The sequence below is a fragment of the Podarcis raffonei genome, chromosome 4 (genome assembly GCF_027172205.1).
Source record: "Podarcis raffonei isolate rPodRaf1 chromosome 4, rPodRaf1.pri, whole genome shotgun sequence".
In the NCBI taxonomy this organism is placed as follows: domain Eukaryota; kingdom Metazoa; phylum Chordata; class Lepidosauria; order Squamata; family Lacertidae; genus Podarcis; species Podarcis raffonei.
The window spans coordinates 28,844,822-28,867,330 of record NC_070605.1 but is presented as its reverse complement, the minus strand read 5'-3'; the positions used below and the strand labels follow the sequence as shown (position 1 = coordinate 28,867,330).

Below are 22,509 nucleotides of genomic sequence, written 5' to 3'. Positions count from 1 at the left end.
GAAGGGAAGCGGAATAATAATCTGTCTCCCATTTTCACAGGAAGTAGAATTAATTATTAAATGCAATATACCGTATTGGCCCAAATATAAGCCGCACCTTTAAAATTCAAGGGGGGGAAAGAAGAAAAGACAATACCCGGATATAAGCCGCTCCCTTAAAATTCCGCAGGCACTCACACCTGTTCTGTTTTACTGTATGTCTGTTTCAGCAGCGATAGCATAAAAGCCAATTTTTGTAAGGTCGCGAATTTAATCCACACTTCAACTTTTCACTGTCAGAATTGGGGGGGGGGGACAGTGAGGCTTATATTCAGGCCAATACGGTATGTTACAGTGAAGGTCTGAAGCTGTCCCTCTTGACAATTGCTGGTGATGAGGGTTGACACTTTTCTGACCCTTCCCACATTTTCTGAAGTACCTGCTTTGAATGCAGAAGGTCCCAGGTTCACTCCCTGACATCTCTGGGTAGGGCTGGGAGACAGTCGTGCCTGAAACCCTGAAGAGTTGCTGCCTGTCTGTGTATACAACACTGAGTTAAATGGACCTGTGGTCTAGCTTGGCATAAGGTATGCCAAGTTGGGGGGGGTTGGGAGCCACACCCCAAAAATTTTGATGGAGGTGCCAGGCCCCCTCAATGTTCTGCAGTAGCTGTGCACACATGCTATAGGGTGTCCATACAACATGGCCCCTCGCTCCACTGTGTGCACGAGTGATGTCAGAACGCCTTTGCTGCTCACCAATTCTTCTCTGTAAATCCTACTCTGCTTCCCCACAATCACAGGCAATGTACCTCCAAGACTTTGGCTTGAAAAAATATGTGATTCATAGTACAGGCAATGAAAATGCAGCATCAAAAGACACTCCTAATAAACAAGTGACTTCTGCTTTGTAATGAAAAATGTTTTTTTTTAACCTTTCAACCACAGAACGCTTCCCCCAAACTTAAGAAGTGTCATCACTTGCCTTGTGAATCTTTGTCACTATGAATGGTACAACAAATTCTTTGCATGCAGAAGGTCCCAAGTTCTATTCCTGATATCTCAATTTAAAACACTGAATGTAGCAGAGCTGGCAAAGACCTCTGTCTGATACCATGGAGACCCTGCCAGCTGGAGTAGCCAGTTCAAGGCTACTTGAACTGCTCTGACAGACATATGCCAAAAATGCAACAAGATGGTTGAAGTTTTGAATCTTCACTGGGAAGTGGTTTTTATGGATACATGACAGTTTTCATTCTTGCAATCACCTATCTTTTCCTTTCCTTTATGACTTAGGAGGCAAAGGTGTTCCACTTCACTGCAAAGGCTTTCAATCCAAATTGTTCAGGGACACCAACCTTCCAGACCCTATTAGGTCTGCAATCATAAGCGCACATAACTGGAACTGAGTCTCTTCAGATCCAGTAGCATTCACATTGAGTAAACAAGCAAAGGATCAGGCCACACAAATTCATCATGCATCATTTTCTCATATGATACCCCTACTTATTTAAACATAAAAACTGCTAGGGGTTATTGGTTCATGACTCTGTTGCCAAGAAAAAGTCCTAGTATAATACATTCCAGGTTTTTAAACAGTTGTGTTTTATTCCATTTTAGATTTACACAGTTTGAAACAACATAAATAACAATATACCCCATACAGTTCAAAAACATAGAAGATCTGATTATCAGTAGAAATATCTATAGTTTAAGGCACTGAGAGAGGGAAGAAAGAGAAAGCATTTAAGATGCTGGTTCCTCCAATTCAAGCACTTGTCCATCTCGAATGTGCTCACCGTTCGCAAGCTTAAAAATACCCAAGCTACATTCATGGGCGTGCGCATACTGCTTCAATAATTCCTGACAGAAAAAAATCCTGTCCCATTTTTGCCAATGGTAAGAAACTGCTTTGCTTTGGAACATAATGAAGTGCTGTGCTAACCATGTTTAAACATATATTAAAACAATTATACAATATGGCTTTAAGACCCTGTATTTGGTTAAAATACAGCAACCAACATTAGGTTAGGCAACCTCAATTGGCCTTCAACAAAACGAGTTTTGTTATAAATGTTAGGACTATTATGATAGATACTATACAAATCTTTTCTAGGAGGACTGCAATTAATTTTCAACCACAAAATTTTGGTGAGTGAAGGTATGGAAGATTCACAAAGGGAGTCCTTGTTTGTCTTTTTAATACTCCTTATTTAGCCCATACTCACAACTGCTTCTTTCCATGATCTGTAACTTCAGGGTCTTGAAGAACAAACAAACAAAATCAGTGGTTTCTTATCATGAGGCAATCCCAGCCATTCAGAGATCTTGTAGTTGATCGTATTAGGGCACGTTATGGTATTATGAAGCAAAACCAGAGTGAGTGCAATGTTTCTTGTTACCAATCTGAATTAGCCAGCATTTTTGTCCCATTTATAATTCTTACAATAGGTAATTGCTGAAAACATTTATGTGTGTTTCATGGATGGCGGTGAAGTTTTTCACAATTACTCATCCCACCCGCCTTGCTTTTGGCTTGGCCTTACTCTACGCAAAACTGAATTAAAAAAGCTGCTTTCAGCATGTCACAATTACATGTATAGTATCCCTTCAATAAAAGGAAGTGGTAGATGACATTCAGTTATGGATGTAAACTAGAGTTCAGTCTTGTGCGTACAAACTACATAATGCCATGTAAGGAAGGTAAGGATCACAGGGGTAAGTTTCCAAGATTCATTGAGATACATTTGTTAACGGAAGTGTAACCAGGTTTTTGGAGTCTAAGTAGTGACACCTTGTGGCCGGTTTAGTAACACCAAGCCTTTGCATTTTAAATGATCTATAAATTGTGTGTGTGTTTTGAACAGTGCATGTTCATACAGACAGAGAGGGTTATGACAATACAGAAAATCTCTAGTCTGATAGTCAGACTAATTCCAACCTCCCTTCTGTTTACATACCAACAGATAAAAGATCCACAAAATCCTTTGCAACTCAGGACTCCTCTGCACTTCCCAGGCATGGCCAGCACTTTAAAGCTCCATGTCCAGAGCAAATGGTAATCCATGGAAACTCCAAGTTGCAGTTTGTTACACTTCAGCTTTAAAGAGCGGGTTTTTGCGGAGAAAGTTCTGAGGCAGAGAGAGAGAGAGCTGTAAAGCCCGGACCTATGCCTGGAGAGAATAGGGGGAAAGGTTAAGTGTGGATAAGCCCTCAAAGGAGTTCAACATGCTTTATCATGAGGCCCCTAATATGCTACTAACGACCAGGGTGGGGAGACAGAACCAAGGAGGACAGGGGGCTGATCATTGAAATTTTTAAAAAATATTTTTTAAAAAACTTAGTATTTGACATATTATGGATGTTTACAAAATTCGAAAAGTAAATGTTATTTAACAGTAAAAGACCTGTAGCCCAACAAACATATATGTGTGTGTAGATTTACTGAGTTTATGTATGAATATGTGAGTGTGTGATATGTATTTTAATTCATTCTGGAGGGGGATATTTAAGGAAGGACGCAGTATTAGTGTGTGCCTGTGTGTGGAGGAGTCCCATAGGGCTCAATATATATCTGTTTTCCCTCTCTCACCATTGGTACATACACAAAGGAATGCTGAAGCACTGCAAGGGAAGAGGGGTCTGTGCGCCCTCCCCACGCTCATGCCCAGCCTTCCCTAGTTATGTGATGCATGTCACTAGTACACCAGAGGGAGAAAACAGGAGGGTGTGCCAAAAGCAGGACCGGATCATGCCCTAAGTGTTCAGAACAATGTGGGCAACAAATCATTATAAATACAACAACAAAATTCAGGCGGTGCTCTAATATTAAACCTACAGCAATATTTATATATTATATAATATATATATATTAAAGATTATAAGTCCTCCCTGACGTGTTTACGTCCATCTTGAAAGTCTTTCTGTTCTGGTGCCAACCATGTGAAGTACACTTTCACCGGATCGACGTTCCAGTGTTTGTGAAATGATATTGGAACTTGATGGGAAAGATAGTCCTTTGGGTAATCCATTGGGCGAGCCTAAAAAAGGTGGAAAGAGAGTCAATGAGTTTCATGTGGCGTGAAAGCTTTTACTAGAATCACACATAAAGATGCCTTTATGCAGTAAGGTCAAGCCCAGTGAAGACAATTGGACCATATGCATGGTAGGGGTTGCAGCTACAGAGTATGTGTGAACATTGGGCTTTATGCATGTAAGACTGGGTGCCAATGTGGATCCAAGACACCAAGTGGAATTGGTCTGGCATGTTTCCAACAGACAGGATCTGAATGTCCACATACAGCTAATAAAACCGCCACACTGTTTCTTCCTGTATGTATGTTAAACAACTCTGCATATACCTAGCTTAATACATACAGAGATTTTCAGAACCATAACCACTTCATTCACATATAATCCACTAACTATAAAACCATTTTGTTGATAGGTTATGATCTGAAGGAAAGAGAAACAGATGCAAGTTGTTTTATTGTTACATATTGCATATTTTGCACTGAGAGAGAGATCTGGTTTAGAGTTGAGAGTATAGCATAATGAAAATGAAGGGTGCAATTAAGATAAATGCCTACTCTAGTCAAGATAAACAAGGGAAGATGTCAACTAGATAAATGAAACACATCAAACCCAAGCAAAAACTGATGAAGTGATGATCCAAAAATATTCCTCTGGAAAATAGATATCCACACTTCTCTTATTTTGTGTAGGGGGAGATTAGACACATTTTTAGTAGACTCCTCCATAGATTTTTGGGTTGAATCATGTGACCATAACGTTAGCTACAGAAAAACCTGTGGAGCAGTTCTTAACTACATAAAAACCTAATGCGGCAAGAATCATTGTTATTAAACGTCACAGTTCCCAAGATTTCTAAGCAACACAGGGTTGGAGTTCCCATGCAATATATTTATTAAATGCCACTGTGTAATTAGCCAGGCTTTTCACTGGAGTCAGTTGGTGGGAGCATATTTTGGAAGTACTCAAAGAACTTCACAAGCTTCCAGTTTAAAAATTCCTTCCAGTAGCACCTTAGAGACCAACAAAGTTTGTTATTGGTATGAGAGTTTGTGCATGCACCCTTCAGCTCATACCAATAACAAACTTAGTTGGTCTCTAAGGTGCTACTGGAAGGATTTTTTTTAATTTTGTTTTGACTACGGCATACCAACACGGCTACCTACCTGTAACTAAAGCTTCCAGTTTGTGAGCGCAAGTCTTCACCTTTAAAGCCCTATATGGTTCAGGACTCAGTAAGGAGCCCCTACTCCTTTACTAAACTACCCAAGTACCAAGGTCACCACTGGGGGTCCTCCTGCCAGGACTTCCACCATCCAAGGTAAGACTAAGAGCCTTTGCAGTGAGTTCTACCCTGTTTGTGGAATTCCCTCTCGGGGGAAGTTTGCATGATACCACCATTGTAATCACTTCAGTGCTAGGCAAGTTTTTAAAAAATTCTCCCAGGGTTTATATTATATAACATTTTATTTTAACCAGTTGTTATTTATGCATTTTATCTTGTTTCTGTAAGCCACCCTGAAAGCTCTGCTGAAGGATGGTATATACTTTTTTTGGATGTAATTAATTAATTAGCATTTATTGTATTCCACATTATTCAAGTTTGCATTGAAATCACTGAAGCCTTCCATCCTCGCTTGAACTTCCTGAAATGAAATCAAATCCCACTTTTGTTCCAGTACCAGAATCTGATTGCCAACACAATCATGGTGCTGAATGATCAATAGGTGACATTATTACCATAATACAAATCAAGCATCTGGGGCTCTTGCTAATCTGCAAAGTCTATTGAGGATCAGGCCAACAGAATGAGACAATTAAAAGCAATTTGTTCATGAAAGCCTTTTCAGCATCCCAACAGGATCTACTTTTCACTGTCTCATAATGCAACAGTGCACATTAGTGAAGTATTCATGCCAAAGCAAACAAATTTACACACACTGGTTGCCATTAAATATTTAAATTTGCCTCTGTAAATCTAGTGAAGGAAATAAAACGGATTTTAGATGACAAAATAATTAATTATACCTCAGTAACACTTCAGCATTGTAATCAGGCAGTTATTTTAAAAGGGCAGCTTATTCTAAAGAGATGTCTCCCCTTCAACTCTTGTTTTCATGTTCTTATGGAATTGAAATTTAAATATGTAATTGAACCCCAGGAAAGAAAAGCAACCCGGATTGCATAAAAATGAACGGGCTATTATTGCACAAGGCCCTGACATGGATTGCTGTTGTTGTTGCAATAGAGAAGATACCTAGAGAAAGTCTGTTTTCTGCTTCATTGCTTCTGCTATGTTGTTGAGATTGAAATCAGAATATAACTAGATTCCTGGACAAAATCTTATCGTAAGTATTAGCATCAATGGCAAATACAAACTTTAACTAATTTGGTTTTATGCTTAATTCCATGCTGTTTGTTTAACTCTCTAAAGTTTATGGTTTGGACAGGGGACTATGAGGGGACAGACCATAGTCCAGGGGTTAGATGCCTATTTTACACGCAAAAGGTCTTAGCCTCAATCTGTGACCCATCTCTCTCTCTCTCTTTATGAACCAGGTAAGAGGAAGTGATGTGAAAGATCTCTGCTTGGAGCCCTAGAAATCTGTTGCCTGTCAGAGTAGATAACACTGCACTGGGTGAAACATGTGGCCTTGTTTGTTTTAAAGTTGATGCCATAATAAATACGTTAGTCTTTAAGGTATCACAATGCTAGCGGAAATTTAAAAAAGATTAGTTGTGGACAGTCCCTCACATAGTTAATATCACTAGTGAGAGAGCTGGTTCGCACAAAATGCTAAACCAAAGTATAATTTAGAGTGAACAGACAAGTATGCAAGGTCCCAGAGAGGAGATCACAACTGCTTTGTTTCTCTGCTGGTCTGGCTGCTGCTGCTGCTGCACTGCTGAAAACAAAGTCATGAGCTGTAAAAATTGCCTGGAGCAAGACAAACCACTCGGATGACATGCTAAGCCAATTCCGTGTTTTTAAGATGTCACAATACATGTTGTTGTTTTGCTGCAAGAGATACCTATTTCAGCTCCCCCTCTGGAAACAAAGGCTAAACTTAGTTGAGAAAAACTGGGTGACTTCTGGGCTCAAGGGAGACAGAATTCCTCTGGCTGGAATAAATCACCTAGTATGTCAGGTTCTGCCTACCTCATTACTGTATTAACCAGTCAGTGGGGATAATGGCGACAAATGCCCCAAAACAAAGGACCAATCACGACTTGAGTTTCCTATCTCAAACTGTTGATTCCATGTTCAAAGAGAAAATTTCATTAGATAAACTATATGCTGACTTCATCTGAGATCTGAGGATGTATCTTAATTCCCTGTAATCCACATCTTCCAGAAGGACATACAAATCTCAAATGAAATTGTCCTTGGTCCTTCTAACAGAGTCTGTTAAATAGAGGCTAAAGCCATCCTTCAGAAGGAGGATGGTTGTTTAATGTGAACAAGGAAGTAGAAGGCTTATGCACATGCTCTATTGGAAGCTAGAAAGTCTGCATCAGCCTATGAAATTAATCCAACAACACTGAAACATACTTTGTTATTTAAATCTCATTTCAGCTTTACCTGGTCACAGTTGTTACTGTTTTCATATTACATTTACAATCAGGTTCTAGATAAAGGTACTCAAAACAAGTATTTACATATTGTATTAAAATACAGATAGAAGCATGCATTGCCTTTTGGGAAATGAATAGGTTTGACAAACCCATAAAGCATGTTTTGTGTGAGAAAACTAAATACGTAGCTATACGTAGCAGAAACTAAGCAAAACAAACCTTGCCTAAAAAGCTAAACCGTAGTACAAATTCATCGTTAATAAATTCATTCTCATTAACCATGAGCTAAATATAAAAGCTGTGGAGTGTTATGATAGTAGCATTCTATGAAACAAGAGAATAGCTGTGAGAGAACCCTATGGTATAAGAGCTGTTGACAGTGGAACAGACTCCTTCGCAAGTTGGCAGACTCTCCTTCCTTTGCAGGGGGTTGGACTAGACGACCCTCCGGATCCCTTCCAACTCTACAATTCTTTGATAGCTTTTTAATTATAGGTTATAAAGTGACTAAGGCAAGACACTATTTTTTATATATATTCTGCCAGAACAAAGTAAGAACCAAGTAAGATGTGGTGAAATACCTATTTTTAGAAATGTGGTACACTTTTAAGCACTGCAATATTAATGGCCTGTTCAGCTAACATTTCCTTCCTCCCCTGTTATTCTGAAAGGTTTTACATCTGTTCTCTAGCAAAAAATTTTTTAAAAAAAAAATCAAGCAGGTTTTGTTTGTTCGTTTTTGAGTTTCTACTCCTTATAGCACAATACTCAAAAGTTCCATTTTTTCAGTGGGTATGTGTGCGTAAGACTGAAGCCTTTATCATTTATTTATACCACTTTCAGAGGGTCAGCACACCCTTTCCAGTTTGCAATTGTCCGTGTATCCCAGGTTCACTGACAAGAGGAGACACTATGTAGGCGCAGTAAGATTTTCCTAATATTATTTCCCATTTCAGAGTCTAATAAATATTCCCCCCCCCCCGAATTTGTGTTTCTGTTACAGAAGCAGCTTAAGGGTGAAATCTAATAGTGTCAGCTGGCTTGCACAACAAACGTCTGCTTATGGGAATGGGGCTTTCCCTTCGACCCTCCATCGGCTCCCAAGGAGATGGGCAGGGGGTGGGTGGGTTGCAGGAGTCCAGAGAGCAAGGGGAAGTTCTGCCACATCAACTGGTGTGATGTTGGATCTTGCCCCAAAATTACAAACTTCTCTTTACCCTGGCTTGCAGAACTTGAGGTTTAGGTTTTTAGAACCCATCTTATTTTTATTACCATAAACCATTTTTAATATTATGCTTTAATGCTGCTATCTGCCCTGGGACCTATGAGTAATAAAAAATTAATAAATTAGACTCACCTGATGGAAGAGAGGGCTGTGTGTTATTGGAATTCCTAAGCCACTGAAACACATTCCAATCACCATATCATCAGGGGCATCATTGCTGTAACACCGGCATTTACTAGCAAATAATCTTTGGATTGCTGCTCTACTGAAAACCATCCTTAAATGACAAAGTTAACAAGAAAAGTTTTAACTGTTATATCACTGCAAAAAGGTGCAAATGATTACGGGAATTACAAAATGACAGCACCAAATACAAATAGTCTACTAGCACAAAAGGTGTTTGGTAAAATTAACACTTGGGTCATGATACTCATAGGAATGAATGAAGATTGGTTGTGGACACTCCTTTATATGGTGAATATCACTAGTGATCTAGAGCTAGTTCACATGAAATGGTAAGTTAAACCATGGTTTTTAGTTAACAGGTGAGTGTGTGTGATCCCATAGAGATCTCACCTGCTTTGTTCCTCCTCTGGTCATGTTGCTGCTACGAGCAAAGCAATGGTTTGGCTTAGGACATCATCCAAACCTGGGCTAATGGTTTGTCTTTCTCCAGACAACTTGAGTTTACAGTTCATGGTTTAGTATACAGCAGTGCAGCAGCAGGAGAAGCAGGGGAGGATAGCAACCACTGCAATCTGCTCTTTGCGAAACCTCACATTAACCCTAAACTATGGTTTGGCTTAGCATTATATTTGAACCAGCTCATGGTATCAGTTGTAACTATACATTTCAGTCAGTGGCACATTTGATATTAGAAACATATTTCTATCTCATCTCTGTGCTTAAAAGTAACGTCAATACCAAACAGAATGCTTAGTCGTATGCCTATTTCAGTTCTGAAAAGCTAGGCTAATCACAACCTGAGAAAGTTAAGAAGGGTACCCAGTTGCTTGTGAAAATATTTACCCAAGCCACTAACCGTGTGCTTTAAGATTATTGGAGTCTTATAGTCACTCCTTTTGACACTGTAAGTTATTTCATAAGATGATAAGAACAGCATTTCTCCCTCAACTGATTTTTCTTGGCAGGGTGACAGCCAAGACAACTGTGCATCAAAAAGAGGCTCAACACACTGTGAATGTGTGGAAAGGTGTTAATGTACATGCCTCCTGAGCATAGCAGAGATTCTAATGCTGCTATGCTGCAGTCATTTGGCTGGGTATTCCACTGCGGATGCCTCTTCTTGTTGGAAACAAAGCACCCTGAAACACCTTGCCTGAGATGAGAGAGGGCTGCACATGCAAAGAACTTTCTTTCCCAGCAGAAGAATGCAGCAATGCATCAGCAGTCTTGAGTGAAAAGGTGCGGCAGCCACCTCAATACATGATTTTACCTGCCTCTCCTGTGCATGGAACTTATTCACTGCTCCCATGTGAAATGATCATTTTATTTTGCCCTAATGCGCATCACTTTACATTTGCACCCACTGAATTGTATTTACCATTTTACTACCCATTCGTTCAGTTGCAAGGAATCCTTTGGGAGCTCATCACAACTCCTTTTTTCTTTTAATCACCTTGAACAATGTGGCCTCATCAACAAGCCTGGCTACCTCATGGCTCACCCTTAATCATTTATAAAACATTAAAATGCAAAGGTAGTGAAATGCCTGCCAAAAACTTTTCTCTTCTGCCAGGCCCACGCAGGCAATTAAGTACATCACCCACAGTGGTCTATCAGTGTTTGTTTTTCATTTCTTTTTGCTTCTAACTTGCTTTAACTTTCTATGATTTTATAGCTTGGCTTTATGTTTTTATATTGTTGTAAGTGACTGTGATATATTTTTTATGATATAGTGGTACAGAAATGTTTTTGTAAAATAAATAAATAAGTCCCATTTCTGATTAAATTAAACAACTTACCCTCCTCCACCAGTGATATAACTATAGCCTCCTGACCCCAATCCATAGCCATAGCGTTCTCCAATAATCACTGGCTCAGTTGGGTTGTAGCAGCTGAGAAATTTCTGGAGCCTAGAAATGCTAAAAGATGAAGCAGCATATTCAAATACACTTAATTCCTTTAAGCAGTTCCAAAGCTCTTAATCTGTCAGCCTAAACAAAATGTGCAGATTAATTGTTGACATTGAAGACTAAAACAAATGTCTTCTGATTATTTTAAGAAGTTGTTTCTCCGCCCCGCCCCCCAATAATAATATAAAAAATCTTCTTGGCTTTGCTTCAAAGTCAGATCTATATATTTAATGAAATATTACTTTAAAAGGAATATTTAAGTTTGTCTGACACACAGTGTCTTTACTTCATAATAAATAGCCATAGTTTTCCCCACACTATTCCCTAAGGATGGCAAGCAGGAATGATTTCGGAGTTCAAAAGACAAATAGATCTTCATAAAAAATCTTTCACGTCAGTGTATATCATTTTAATGCATTTATATTTCAGAGCAACCTCAAACAAAATTAAGCAGGTTCAGAGAAGAGGTATGAAAGAGGTATTTCTTGTCTCAAAATGTATAACTAGATCTCACCATCCAAATCCCATGAGCTGTTGTGCTGGAAAATTAGGGAGCTTCCAGATGGTGCTTCCACAGCAACTGGAATGCTAGTGCCAGACTCAGCTAACACTCCCCCATAGAGCTGTTGAACCAGCTCTGAGACCTTCCTAAATATACTGCGTTAGTGAAAGGTACATTGTACCAGAACATCATCAAAGCTTGTATCATGTTGGGGCCCCAAGCTAGGCTGAGAAATAGTCCATCATCTTGAAATCTACTGTCTATGAACATGTGTTTTAAGGTAAATTATTCAAACATGCAAATTACTTTGGTATCACTAAAGGCACTGGGAACGTGTGCTACAGTATAAGCTCTTTTATCCAACTGAATGGGGGAACATAAAAATGTTACAAGGAAAACGAATTTCAGAAAAGGTGGGGTGCTGCAGGGTTCTGTCCTGGACCAGTTGTTCTTCCCATGTCTTTACAAATGACTTGGATGAAGGAATTGAGGGGATGTTCATCAACTTTGCAGATGATGCCAAACTGAGAAGAAGAAGAAGAGTTTGGATTTGATATCCCGCTTTATCACTACCCTAAGGAGTCTCAAAGCGGCTAACATTCTCCTTTCCCTTCCTCCCCCACAACAAACACTCTGTGAGGTGAGTGGGGCTGAGATACTGCAAAGAAGTGTGACTGGCCCAAGGTCACCCAGCAGCTGCATGTGGAGGAGCGGAGACGCGAACCCAGTTCCCCAGATTACGAGACTACCGCTCTTAACCACTACACCACACTGGCTCAGAAGGGTAACTAATGTCGCAGAAGACAGGCTTGGGATTCAACATGACCTTAGCAGATTGGAGAACTGGGTCCAAACTAACAAAATGAACTTGAATAGGGAGAAATGTAAGGCAGGAACAGCCAGCTGTACAAATATAAGATGGGGGAGAGAGACACCTGGTTTGCCAGTAGTCCATGTGAAAAGGATCCAGGGGTCTTATAGTAGACCACAAGCGTAACAGTAACAGCAACAGAAAAAGCTAATGGCATTCTAGATTGTATCAACATAAGTATAGTGCCCAGACCAAGAGAAGTAATAGTACTGCTCTTTTCTGCCTTGGTCAGACTACACCTGGAGTATTGTGTCCAGTTCTGGACTCCACAATTTAATAAGGATATTGACAATCAGGAATGTGTGTAGAGGAGGGTCACTGAGATAACAAAAGTCTGAAAACCAAGCACAACAGTTGAGGGAGTTGGCTATGTACACCCTGGAAAAGAGGAGACTAAGAGGGGATACAATAGCCACCTTCAAATATTTAAAAGGTTGCCACAGGGCAGATGGAGCAAGCTTTTCTCTAGCTCTGAAGGGTAGGACCTGAACCAATGGATTCAAGCTACAAGAAAGGAGATTCAGACTTAATACCACAAGAACTTTCTGATAATAATAGCTGTTGAACAGTGGGAAAGGCTCCTTCGGAAGGTGGTGGGGTCTTCTTCATTTGAGGTTTTTAAGCAGAGGTTGAATGGTCATCTGTCATAGATGCTTTATATGAGACTCCTGCCATGCAAGGGGTTGGACTAGATGACCCTCAGGGTCCCTTCCAACTCTAGAGTTGGAATTCTCTGACTCTATGATGTCTTTCTTTTAAGCTAGTTTCCCCCTCAAGAAATGGTTTATGAATGGCTTAGATTTTGCTCCACAGGTAGCCTCATTACATGCTGTAAGAATTCCCATGACTGTAATATATGATTAAATACAAATTAAAAATAGTTATGCTTCCACTTACAGAGGACCTCTTCTTATTTGATATATTTTATAGCTTTTGCTATTTCCATGCTTTATCAAACAGGCATCAGTAGGATATTTTCCATACAGTACTTGTATTTTCCATACAGTACTTATGCAAATGATTCATAGTGAAACAATATTTCCCCCTCAAAACCACAGTACTTTTCTCTTTTACAAGAGATGTGTATGCATGTGCCAAAATAAATATCAAGACTTTTGAGTTACACAGAACAGTTTTCTGGGAGAATACAGTGGAAGGATAGCTGGTTTCAAGGATATTTAGAGGACAGCTAGTTACATTTTATTACATTTGCATTCAAGGGTGGTCTATAAAAGTATTTAGCATTCAAACAGCAAATATTAATCAACAGGGTATATTTATTTGGAACCAATTTGTCAACCACTGTCTAGCATAGATACATAAAAGGAAAAAGAAAAGTTGAGGAAAAGCTACAGCATGCCATTAGGAGGATCAACAGGGAGCCTGGAGATTACTTAAAAGTAACTGGAACAGAGGCTCAAATTAGATGTACGACACAGACTGAAAAATTGCAAAAAAAGGAGAGGCCAAAAGCATCTACTCATGATTTTTTTTAAAAAAAAAGATGTTTATTGACAGTTTTTAAAGTATAACAAAACATGAAAAATAAACATAAACATACAAAAAAAAGTTTAAAACATCCATTAATTTTCGATAACATAACTTTCTTACACTTATTTCCCCGGACCTCCTCGTACCTCCCTTCTTTGTATTCCAGTTCAATTTGTTAGTTCAGCAAATCCTTACCATTAAACTTTTACCCATTTGTAAAACCTCTTTTTTTTTCATATCTCTTGAAACATTACAGCTGGAAACCACTTAGTTTCTATCCAACATCCTTCTAACATTCATTAATTTTACAATATTTCTGTAAATAGTCTTTTAAGTTTCTTCCAGTCTTCTTTCACCGAATCTTCTCCCTGGTCTCGGATTCTGCCAGTCATTTCTGCCAGTTCCATGTAGTCAATCGCCTTCATCTGCCATTCTTCCAGAGTGGGTAGATCTTGTGTCTTCCAATACTTTGCAATGAGTATTCTTGCTGCTGTTGTAGCATACATAAAAAAAGTTCTGTCCTCCTTTGGCACCAATTGGCCGACAATGCCCAGGAGAAAGGCCTCTGGTTTCTTCAAGAAGGTATATTTAAATACCTTTTTCAGTTCATTATATATCATTTCCCAGAAAGCCTTAATCTTTGGGCACATCCACCAAAGGTGAAAGAATGTACCTTCAGTTTCTTTACATTTCCAGCATTTATTATTGGGCAAATGATAGATTTTTGCAAGCTTGACTGGGGTCATGTACCACCTGTATATCATTTTCATAATATTCTCTCTTAAGGCATTGCATGCCGTAAACTTCATACCTGTGGTCCATAACTGTTCCCAGTCAGCAAACATAATATTATGTCCAACATCTTGTGCCCATTTAATCATAACAGATTTCACCGTTTCATCCTGAGTATTCCATTTCAACAGCAAGTTATACATTCTTGACAAATTTTTAGTTTTGGATTCTAACAATTCTGTTTCTAATTTTGACTTTTCCACCTGGAAGCCAATTTTCTTATCCAAATTGTATACCTCCATTATCTGATAATAATGAAGCCAGTCTCTCACTTTGTTTTTTAATTTTTCAAAACTCTGCAATTTCGGTTTTTCTCCTTCTTGCTCCAAAATTACACAATATGTCGGCCATTTGGCCTCCATATTTAGCTTTTTCTGAGCTTTTGCCTCCATTGGTGATAGCCACCTTGGGGTTTTATATTCCAACAAGTCTTTATATCTTATCCAAACATTAAACAAAGCCTTCCTGACAATATGATTTTTAAATGCTTTATGAGCTTTGACCTTATCATACCATAAATATGCATGCCATCCAAATACATTGTTAAAACCTTCTAAATCCAAAATGTCTGTGTTTTCAAGAAGTAGCCATTCTTTCAGCCAGCAAAAGGCTGCTGATTCATAGTAAAGTTTAAGGTCTGGCAGGGCAAATCCACCCCTTTCCTTTGCATCTGTCAGTATCTTAAATTTTATTCTGGGCTTCTTGCCCTGCCAGACAAATCTAGAAATATCTCTCTGCCACTTCTTATGATTTATTTGAGTTGGGGTGCTTCCCAATCCAGATTTAAATCATTTAAATTGGAACCAGTGAGGGTGGTGAATGCCCTGTGTGAGTGTCTGGAGGCAGTTGGAGGATAGATGGCAGCTAACAGATATATATTGAATCCTGACAAGACAGAAGTATTGTTTCTGGGGAACATGGGGTGGGCAGGTGTGGAGGATTCCCTAGTCCTGAATGGGGTAACTGTGCCCCTAAAGGACCAGGTATGCAGGCTGGGGGTCATTTTGGACTCACAGCTGTCCATGGAGGCACAGGTTAATTCTGTGTCTAGGAGTGCTGGCTACCAATTCCATCTAGTATGCAGGCTGAACTCCTACCTGCCTGTGCACTGTCTCACCAAAGTCATGCACACTTTGGTTATCTCCTGCTTGGATTAATGCAATGCACTCTACAAGGGGCTACCTTTGAAGGTGACTTGGAAACTACAACCAATCCACAATGTAGCAGCTAGACTGGTGACTGGGAGGAGCCGCCAGGACCACATAATGCCAGTCCTAAAGGATCTATATTGGCTCCCAGTATGTTTCTGAGCACAATTCAAAGTGTTGGTGCTCACATTTAAAGCCCTAAACAGCCTCTGCCCCATATACCTGAAGGAGCATCTCCACCCCCCCCCATCGTTCAGCCCGGAAACTGAGGCCCAGCTCAGGGCCTTCTGGCGGTTCCTTCACTGTGGAACCGCAGTGAAGTTACAGGGAACCAGGCAGAGGGCCTTCTTGGTGAAGTTACAGGGAACCAGGCAGAGGGCCTTCTTGGTAGTGGCACCTACCCTGTGGAAAGCCATCCCATCTGATGTCAAAGTGATAAATAACTATACAACTTTTAGAAGACATCTGAAGGCAGCCCTGTATAGGGAAGTTTTTAATGTTTGATGTTTTATTATGCTATTTGTTGGATTTATTATGATTGATATATTTGTAACAACAACAACAAAATATCCGTTCTGGGGGGATAGAAGGGCCAAGACTGAATGAAAAGTCCAACATTTCAGCCAGCATGGGCTTGACCCCTTTTTTCTTCAACTGCCATTTATTTATATGTAAGTATCTGTTGTGTGACTGATTTCCTACTGACTTTGCTGTCACAGTGGGTAGAAAACTATGCATCTCAAGAATTTACGGAATTATGCTTTAAAGTGATGCTTCTGATAGTTCATCTGACTTTGTCATCAACTAATCCATCAATGAATTGTTGTTTTCTGAGACCCACACTAGACTAATGCTAGAAAAGAATTCCAAGAAGCTCAACACTCCTACTGCTAGCCCTCCAAATTCAGAACCTGACAGTGACAACTTCCCCGATTGCGGCTGTTGCCGGCTAAAGTGTAGCACATGCTCTACTTACTATGCCATTTCCAAGGATAAGAAAGAAGTACTCTTTTGTAATAGCCTCTAAGTGCAAAGAGATAGAGCTATTCAAAGAAAATAAAACAAATCAAAGAGGCAAGATGATGTGATCTTTTCTCAGTAAGAATGAGCATGAATTTTTAGAGGTTTTACAGAGAATACATAGGATAATGTTGACATTTCTATAACACATTGTGGTAGATTATATAAAAATAGCTTGTATTGGAAGTGGATTAAATTAGCAGGCATCGGAGAGTCTTACAGAAACCAGCCTATTAGGCATACCTTTTCGTGCTACAATTTGTCATTTCTAGGCCAGTGCTTCCTTTGCAAAAGATAAAATTATTGCTTGCAACACTGAATCTTCAGTTCAGCAAATATGAAAAAAAAATTGTTCAGTTTTAAACATATGTCAGAGTTTCTATTTCTCACTATTGGTTATTTCTGTATACCCATTTGTGTGTTTTTTGCTCTCATGCAATCAGTAAATGGTATACTTTCCCTTAAATTAACGAGAAAATTCAACTGTCAGTCGTACATTGTTAGCTTTAAGTTTCTCATCTTTTAACTTGGACTCAATTTTTGGGGGGAGGGGCCAAGATGGCGACGAAGTAAGATGCACTTGCCGGAGCTCCCCTTTCCAGTTCATGCTGTAAGTTACTCCGCTCCTATTTTTCTCTGGAAGTTGGCACGATAATGTTTTGATGATAACGCCAGGAACTCACCCTGTGGAAGCTTGCAAAGTCAGCGCCATAAATCTCCCTAATGAGCTTCACTAACAACCTGATTAGCTGTAACTTGGGCAGCCACCGGCCGCGCTTCCCTGGCCTTCCACCAGCTCTTGCTTGGGCTTTGAAGGACTCTTAGATAACCGAGCTGCTCAAGGGGTTTAGCATGACGAACCTAAAACGTGGTTGTACCTCTTCTGTGGAAGACCTTTCCTTTAATGCCTCAGAACCTATGTCTAAGGTTTCGAAGCCCACTGGGCTGGATTCACCACCTAAGGCCTTAGAGCCTTCTATCTCATCATTGGAGGAGTTTTTCTGCAATCTTGTGCTTCCTTCGCCTGTTACCTCCAAGCAGTTAGATTGCCTACATGATCCTGCAATGACTCCAAACAACCTTTTAAACACCTCCAAGCAGGTAGACTGTCCATATGACCCCGCAACGACTTCAAATACTCCCTTGCCAGGAGACAAATCGCTGTTGGATATAACCTCCAGCCCAGATGGCCTCTCTCCCCACTCCGACCCTCATCGTAAATCTTTATGTGATATAGTACAATCAGTGGAGCTGAGGACTTTGCAGAAATATTGCCTGCACTTGGCTGACGAAATAAAGGTGCTATCAGCTTCCATCAATATGTTAGAGGGAAAACTAAATGCCTTCACCAAAACCCCTGCCTCAATTTTGAATCCGCCATTAAATCATCAGGGACCTGATAATCATGAGGCACAGAGCCTAAGTAGGGGGCAGCAGCTAGTAAACCTCCAACTCACCCCTAACAATATATGCTTCAACATCGCTCACTCCTGCTTCCCCTACTATGCCTGGAGAAATTGTAAAGCTGCTGTGATCTCATTGCGAATGTTGACCAGGTCCTACTTGGCCCAGGGTGATCTCCTATCATTAGAATGGCTGCCAGAGACTCCAAAATTTAAGCGCTTGTTGCTCAAGTTCGACTCTCCCAGGCTTCCTGCACTTTTGAGCAAACTTCAAAATCGCCTCAACTGGTATGGAATCTTCCCACAAAGATGCTTCTTTAACAATTGTAGGGGCATTATTGGGAAAATCCCAAACTCAGCAAATTTGGTTAGCCGGCCTACAAGGAGGATTGAGGATTATGACCGGAATTCGCAGCAACGGACCCTTCCTATGAACCCCTCCCTACGATTTACTAGCCGACCATCCCACCGGCAAGAAGGGACTGCCTTAAGGGGTAGAGCATTGACGGGTCCAGCCTTGGCCATTATAGATGCTCCTAAAGATTGGCAGACACAAGCCCATGTGGACCCCCCTGCAGCGATAACAATCTCCAATCCTCAAAATGGCTGCATTCCTTGTGCTGATACCATGACGATGCAAGAGACACTGGGAGATCCAGTAGCCCTTTGGACAAACACTGAGGCAGTGGCAAGGCTAAACAAGCTATTGGAAGCTAACCGAAAAGGATGTCTTTCTTCTATCTTACATAGTGCTTTCCCATCAACAAGCCTTGATCCTCAAGGCACGACTCCTGCAACTACAGAGCATATGGCAAATGACGAGTCTATGGACTTGTTGTCTAGTAACACCCCCTCGTATCAAGATTCTCTCTTACAGCGATCTATAAATTCGTCCCAGCCACTGGCTGCTCCTGTGACATGTGACAACTTGAACCTGAAATGCAAACAATCAAAAATCACTGCCTTTTTTCATCCTACTGCCCCTTCACGCAGCGTGCACCCCCACTTGGATTCTCCAGGATTAACCACGCAAGAGAAATCATGACTTGAAGGAAACACAAAGCAGCCTCTTACACTACTATCATGGAATGTGGCTGGTATTAAATCCAAACTGACAGATCCATCATTTGTTGCCTATATAAATGGCAGCCACATCCTTCTATTCCAAGAGTCATGGGCCTGTGAGGACTTCTATCTAACAGGATACAAGGGCTTCTACCTGAATGCCACGCAGAACTCGTTATCACATGGTAGACCGCAAGGAGGCTTGGCTACTTTTGTTTCCTTAGCCATAAATCTTCAGGCCGAAAAAATCGACATCCAGTCGTCACTCATGCTGATTATAAAGTTGCAAACAGCAGAGGAAACGATAGTAGTGATCAATATCTACTTATGTCCAATTTATAAGAGAAATTTGGTTGATCTGAGATGGCAGGAAATCCAAGTGACATTGGAAACGCTTTTTGATAAATACCCCGAAGCCACTTTTCTGTTGGTGGGAGATTTTAATGGATGCCTGTCACATACTGACCAAATCTTATTCTCTAAATTTAACAAGTACCCTTCTTCACCTCTTATGACTACAGATCTTTTACCAAGGAAATTCAAAGATAACATAGCCACTTACGCAGGTTTCAAATGCAGGCAAACCTTGCTGGCCCTCAATTTCCTTCTGCTAAATGGGGCAGTCAGCTCGGACTACCCTGCCGAATTCACCTATTGGTCAGGCTCATGTGCATCCACTATTGATTTTGTATGGATATCTCCCGACTTTACCCCAAAAATATCCAGCTTTAAGGTGGCTACAAGATTGGAGAGTGATCACTTCCCTCTAGAAATTTCCTTGACTCTGGCTGACAAACTTGATAGGCACTCCTTTGTGCACCTATCAAATGATCATCTGGAGATAAGACCTACAGCCCTTAAATGGACCTCCAACTCGGCCCAGCAGTTGAACGAACTTCTTTGGTCTGATCAGCTCCAAATAAAAAGGGCTTCCCTTATGCAGGCGGATGAGCCTCTACCAATATATGACGATTTAGTAGAACTTCTAAAACCAACACTAGCTCGGTCCCCCACAAAGCATGGTAAACAGTTTTTCCACAAAAAATGGTTCGATGAGGAATGCAAAAACTTCAAGAATCATCTGTATAATGAATGGTTGGCATACAGAGCATCAAATGACCCCATGCCAAATAACCGCCTTATCACCCTCAGGAGAAGTTACAAAGCCCTACTAAAGGAAAAGAAGCTCGAGGCAGAAAGAAACAATTGGAACAACCTTTTGATAGCTGCAGAGAATAGAAATCCAGCCTCTTTTTGGCAGTTAATTTCCAGATACTTGGGTAGGCCGCTTGCAAGAATAGAACCCCACATCTCAGCGGACACTTGGGAAAGATACTTCGCCGATCTGTATGCGGCCCATGATGCCTGCGGAGATATGGTGGAGCCGGAAGCACTGCCCGATTGGGACCCAGTTACATGCCCTGAAGTTGAAACTCTCATAGATCGATTTAAAGCAGGCAAGGCCCCCGGTGATGACCTTATATCCATTGATGCCATCAAAGCAAATAAAGATTGGTGGATCCCACTTTTAGCAGCACTTTACACGCATATAAACAAAACAGCAAAATTTCCCTCAAGCTGGAGCTCTGCGTTGATTGTATTAATACATAAGAAAGGCCCACGTACAGAGCCGAGCAACTTTAGGCCAATCAGCTTGCTAAATGTCATTGGGAAGATTTACTCGGGGTACCTGCTAAACAAACTATCGAAATGGATGGAGGACGACAATATCATTGCCGATGAACAGGCGGGTTTTCGCCCTGGAAGATCTACCACAGACCAAATATTAACCTTGAATCACCTGGCGGAAAAGTATGCCGGCAAAGCCCCAAAGGTTCTTCATGTGGCTTTTATTGACCTTAAGCAGGCATTTGATCGAATCTCTAGAAAGCAGCTATGGACAAAACTGGCTGCTACAAAGATCGATCGTCGTCTCCTTCATCTGATTGTCAGCCTACATACAAACACCTTTCTGAGAATCAGGCTAGACAATAAAGGCCTAGTCTCCAACCCTGTTACCACCACTAGAGGGGTAAGACAGGGTTGTCTATTGGCCCCAGCATTGTTTAGCTTTTACATTAACTCACTGGTGACTCACATGGCCAATGATGCTTTCCACTCCCCCAAATTAGCAGGCCGATCTCTGAATGTTCTTCTGTATGCGGATGACGCCGCACTTCTTGCCAGATCCCCTATTGGACTGCGGAGAATGTTGCAAGCTCCACATGAATACTGTGATCAGCATGAGCTCCAACCCAACTATGCTAAGACCAAGATCATGGTCTTCTCTGCCCGACCGAGACTCCATCGATGGTCGATGAACGGGATCCCCCTAGAGCAGGTTAACTGCTTTAAATATCTGGGACAAGTAATACGGTCAAATAGGTCTTTTCTGGCCCATAGAGACTATATAACAACTAATGCATCTAAAGCAGCCACCCAGATTAGATCTCTATATGCTAAGAATCAGGCTCAATCAGTGAAGATAGCTTTGAGACTCTTTCAAATGAAAGTCCTCCCCCTTCTTTTGGTGGGCATCTCTTTAGGCTCCCGTAGGGATTTTTTGAAACTGGATTCTATCCAAACGCGATTCCTTAGAGCCATCCTTAGGATTCCCCCCTCAGTAGCGGGTGCGGTTATGAGATTAGAGGTCGGCTGGCAAGCTCTACGGTATGTGGCCTTGAAGACGAAGCTCTGGCTATGGCTCAAGCTTTGTTTTAAACCAGTGGGTATTGCCCCCTTGATATTGAGGGACGATTTCCAATCATCGTGGGAAAGGGAGGTCATTAACGAGGTTCAATCCTGCGGACTGTCTCACCTTTACTTTGAGTCTATGACGTACAATCAAGCTAGAGCTGTGATCTCCCGGAGACTGAGTGACGTTGCCAGACAAGAGGACATAGCCCAGGTAAAACCAGGGATGTTCCTAGGGGACCAGATTTATCGGATCATACCAGCCCCCTACCTTGCAGAAATCCACTATGTGGAATACCGCATACTTCTTACAGCGGCTAGATTAAATGTCCTTGACTCTGCGATATTGTGGGGAAGGTACAGGGGAGTACCATACGCCCAGAGAACCTGTCATTGTGCCATGGGTGTGGTTGAGTCCACTGAACACATTCTCTTGACTTGTCCTTCTTATGCAGAGCTTAGACAAAATTTTATAGACCCACTCCTATGTCAATTTAGCTTCCTACCCGGAGAAAACCAGGTTTTACACTTGCTGAATAATGTCACTAGAGCTATACCTTCCTTGGTGGCCAAATTTCTTTTTTTAGCTTTTAAGCGTCGCAAGACTATAATTGAC

At 40.9% G+C, this 22,509-nt stretch overlaps 1 protein-coding gene across 5 annotated transcripts in view; it reads right to left on the bottom strand.

The window, feature by feature from the left end:
• Window positions 1-3,116: 3,116 nt before the first annotated feature.
• The window catches only part of B3GLCT (beta 3-glucosyltransferase), an 85,446-nt gene continuing 66,053 nt past the window's right edge, over window positions 3,117-22,509 (bottom strand). For all 5 annotated transcript variants that reach the window (XM_053386009.1, XM_053386008.1, XM_053386010.1 and 2 more), the window contains 3 exons: window positions 10,797-10,916; window positions 8,944-9,088; window positions 3,117-4,018 (listed from right to left, as the gene is read on the bottom strand). In XM_053386009.1, the coding sequence (XP_053241984.1) occupies window positions 3,857-4,018; window positions 8,944-9,088; window positions 10,797-10,916 (427 nt within the window). In that variant the 3' untranslated portion in view covers window positions 3,117-3,856. The remainder of the gene's footprint in view (window positions 4,019-8,943; window positions 9,089-10,796; window positions 10,917-22,509) is intronic.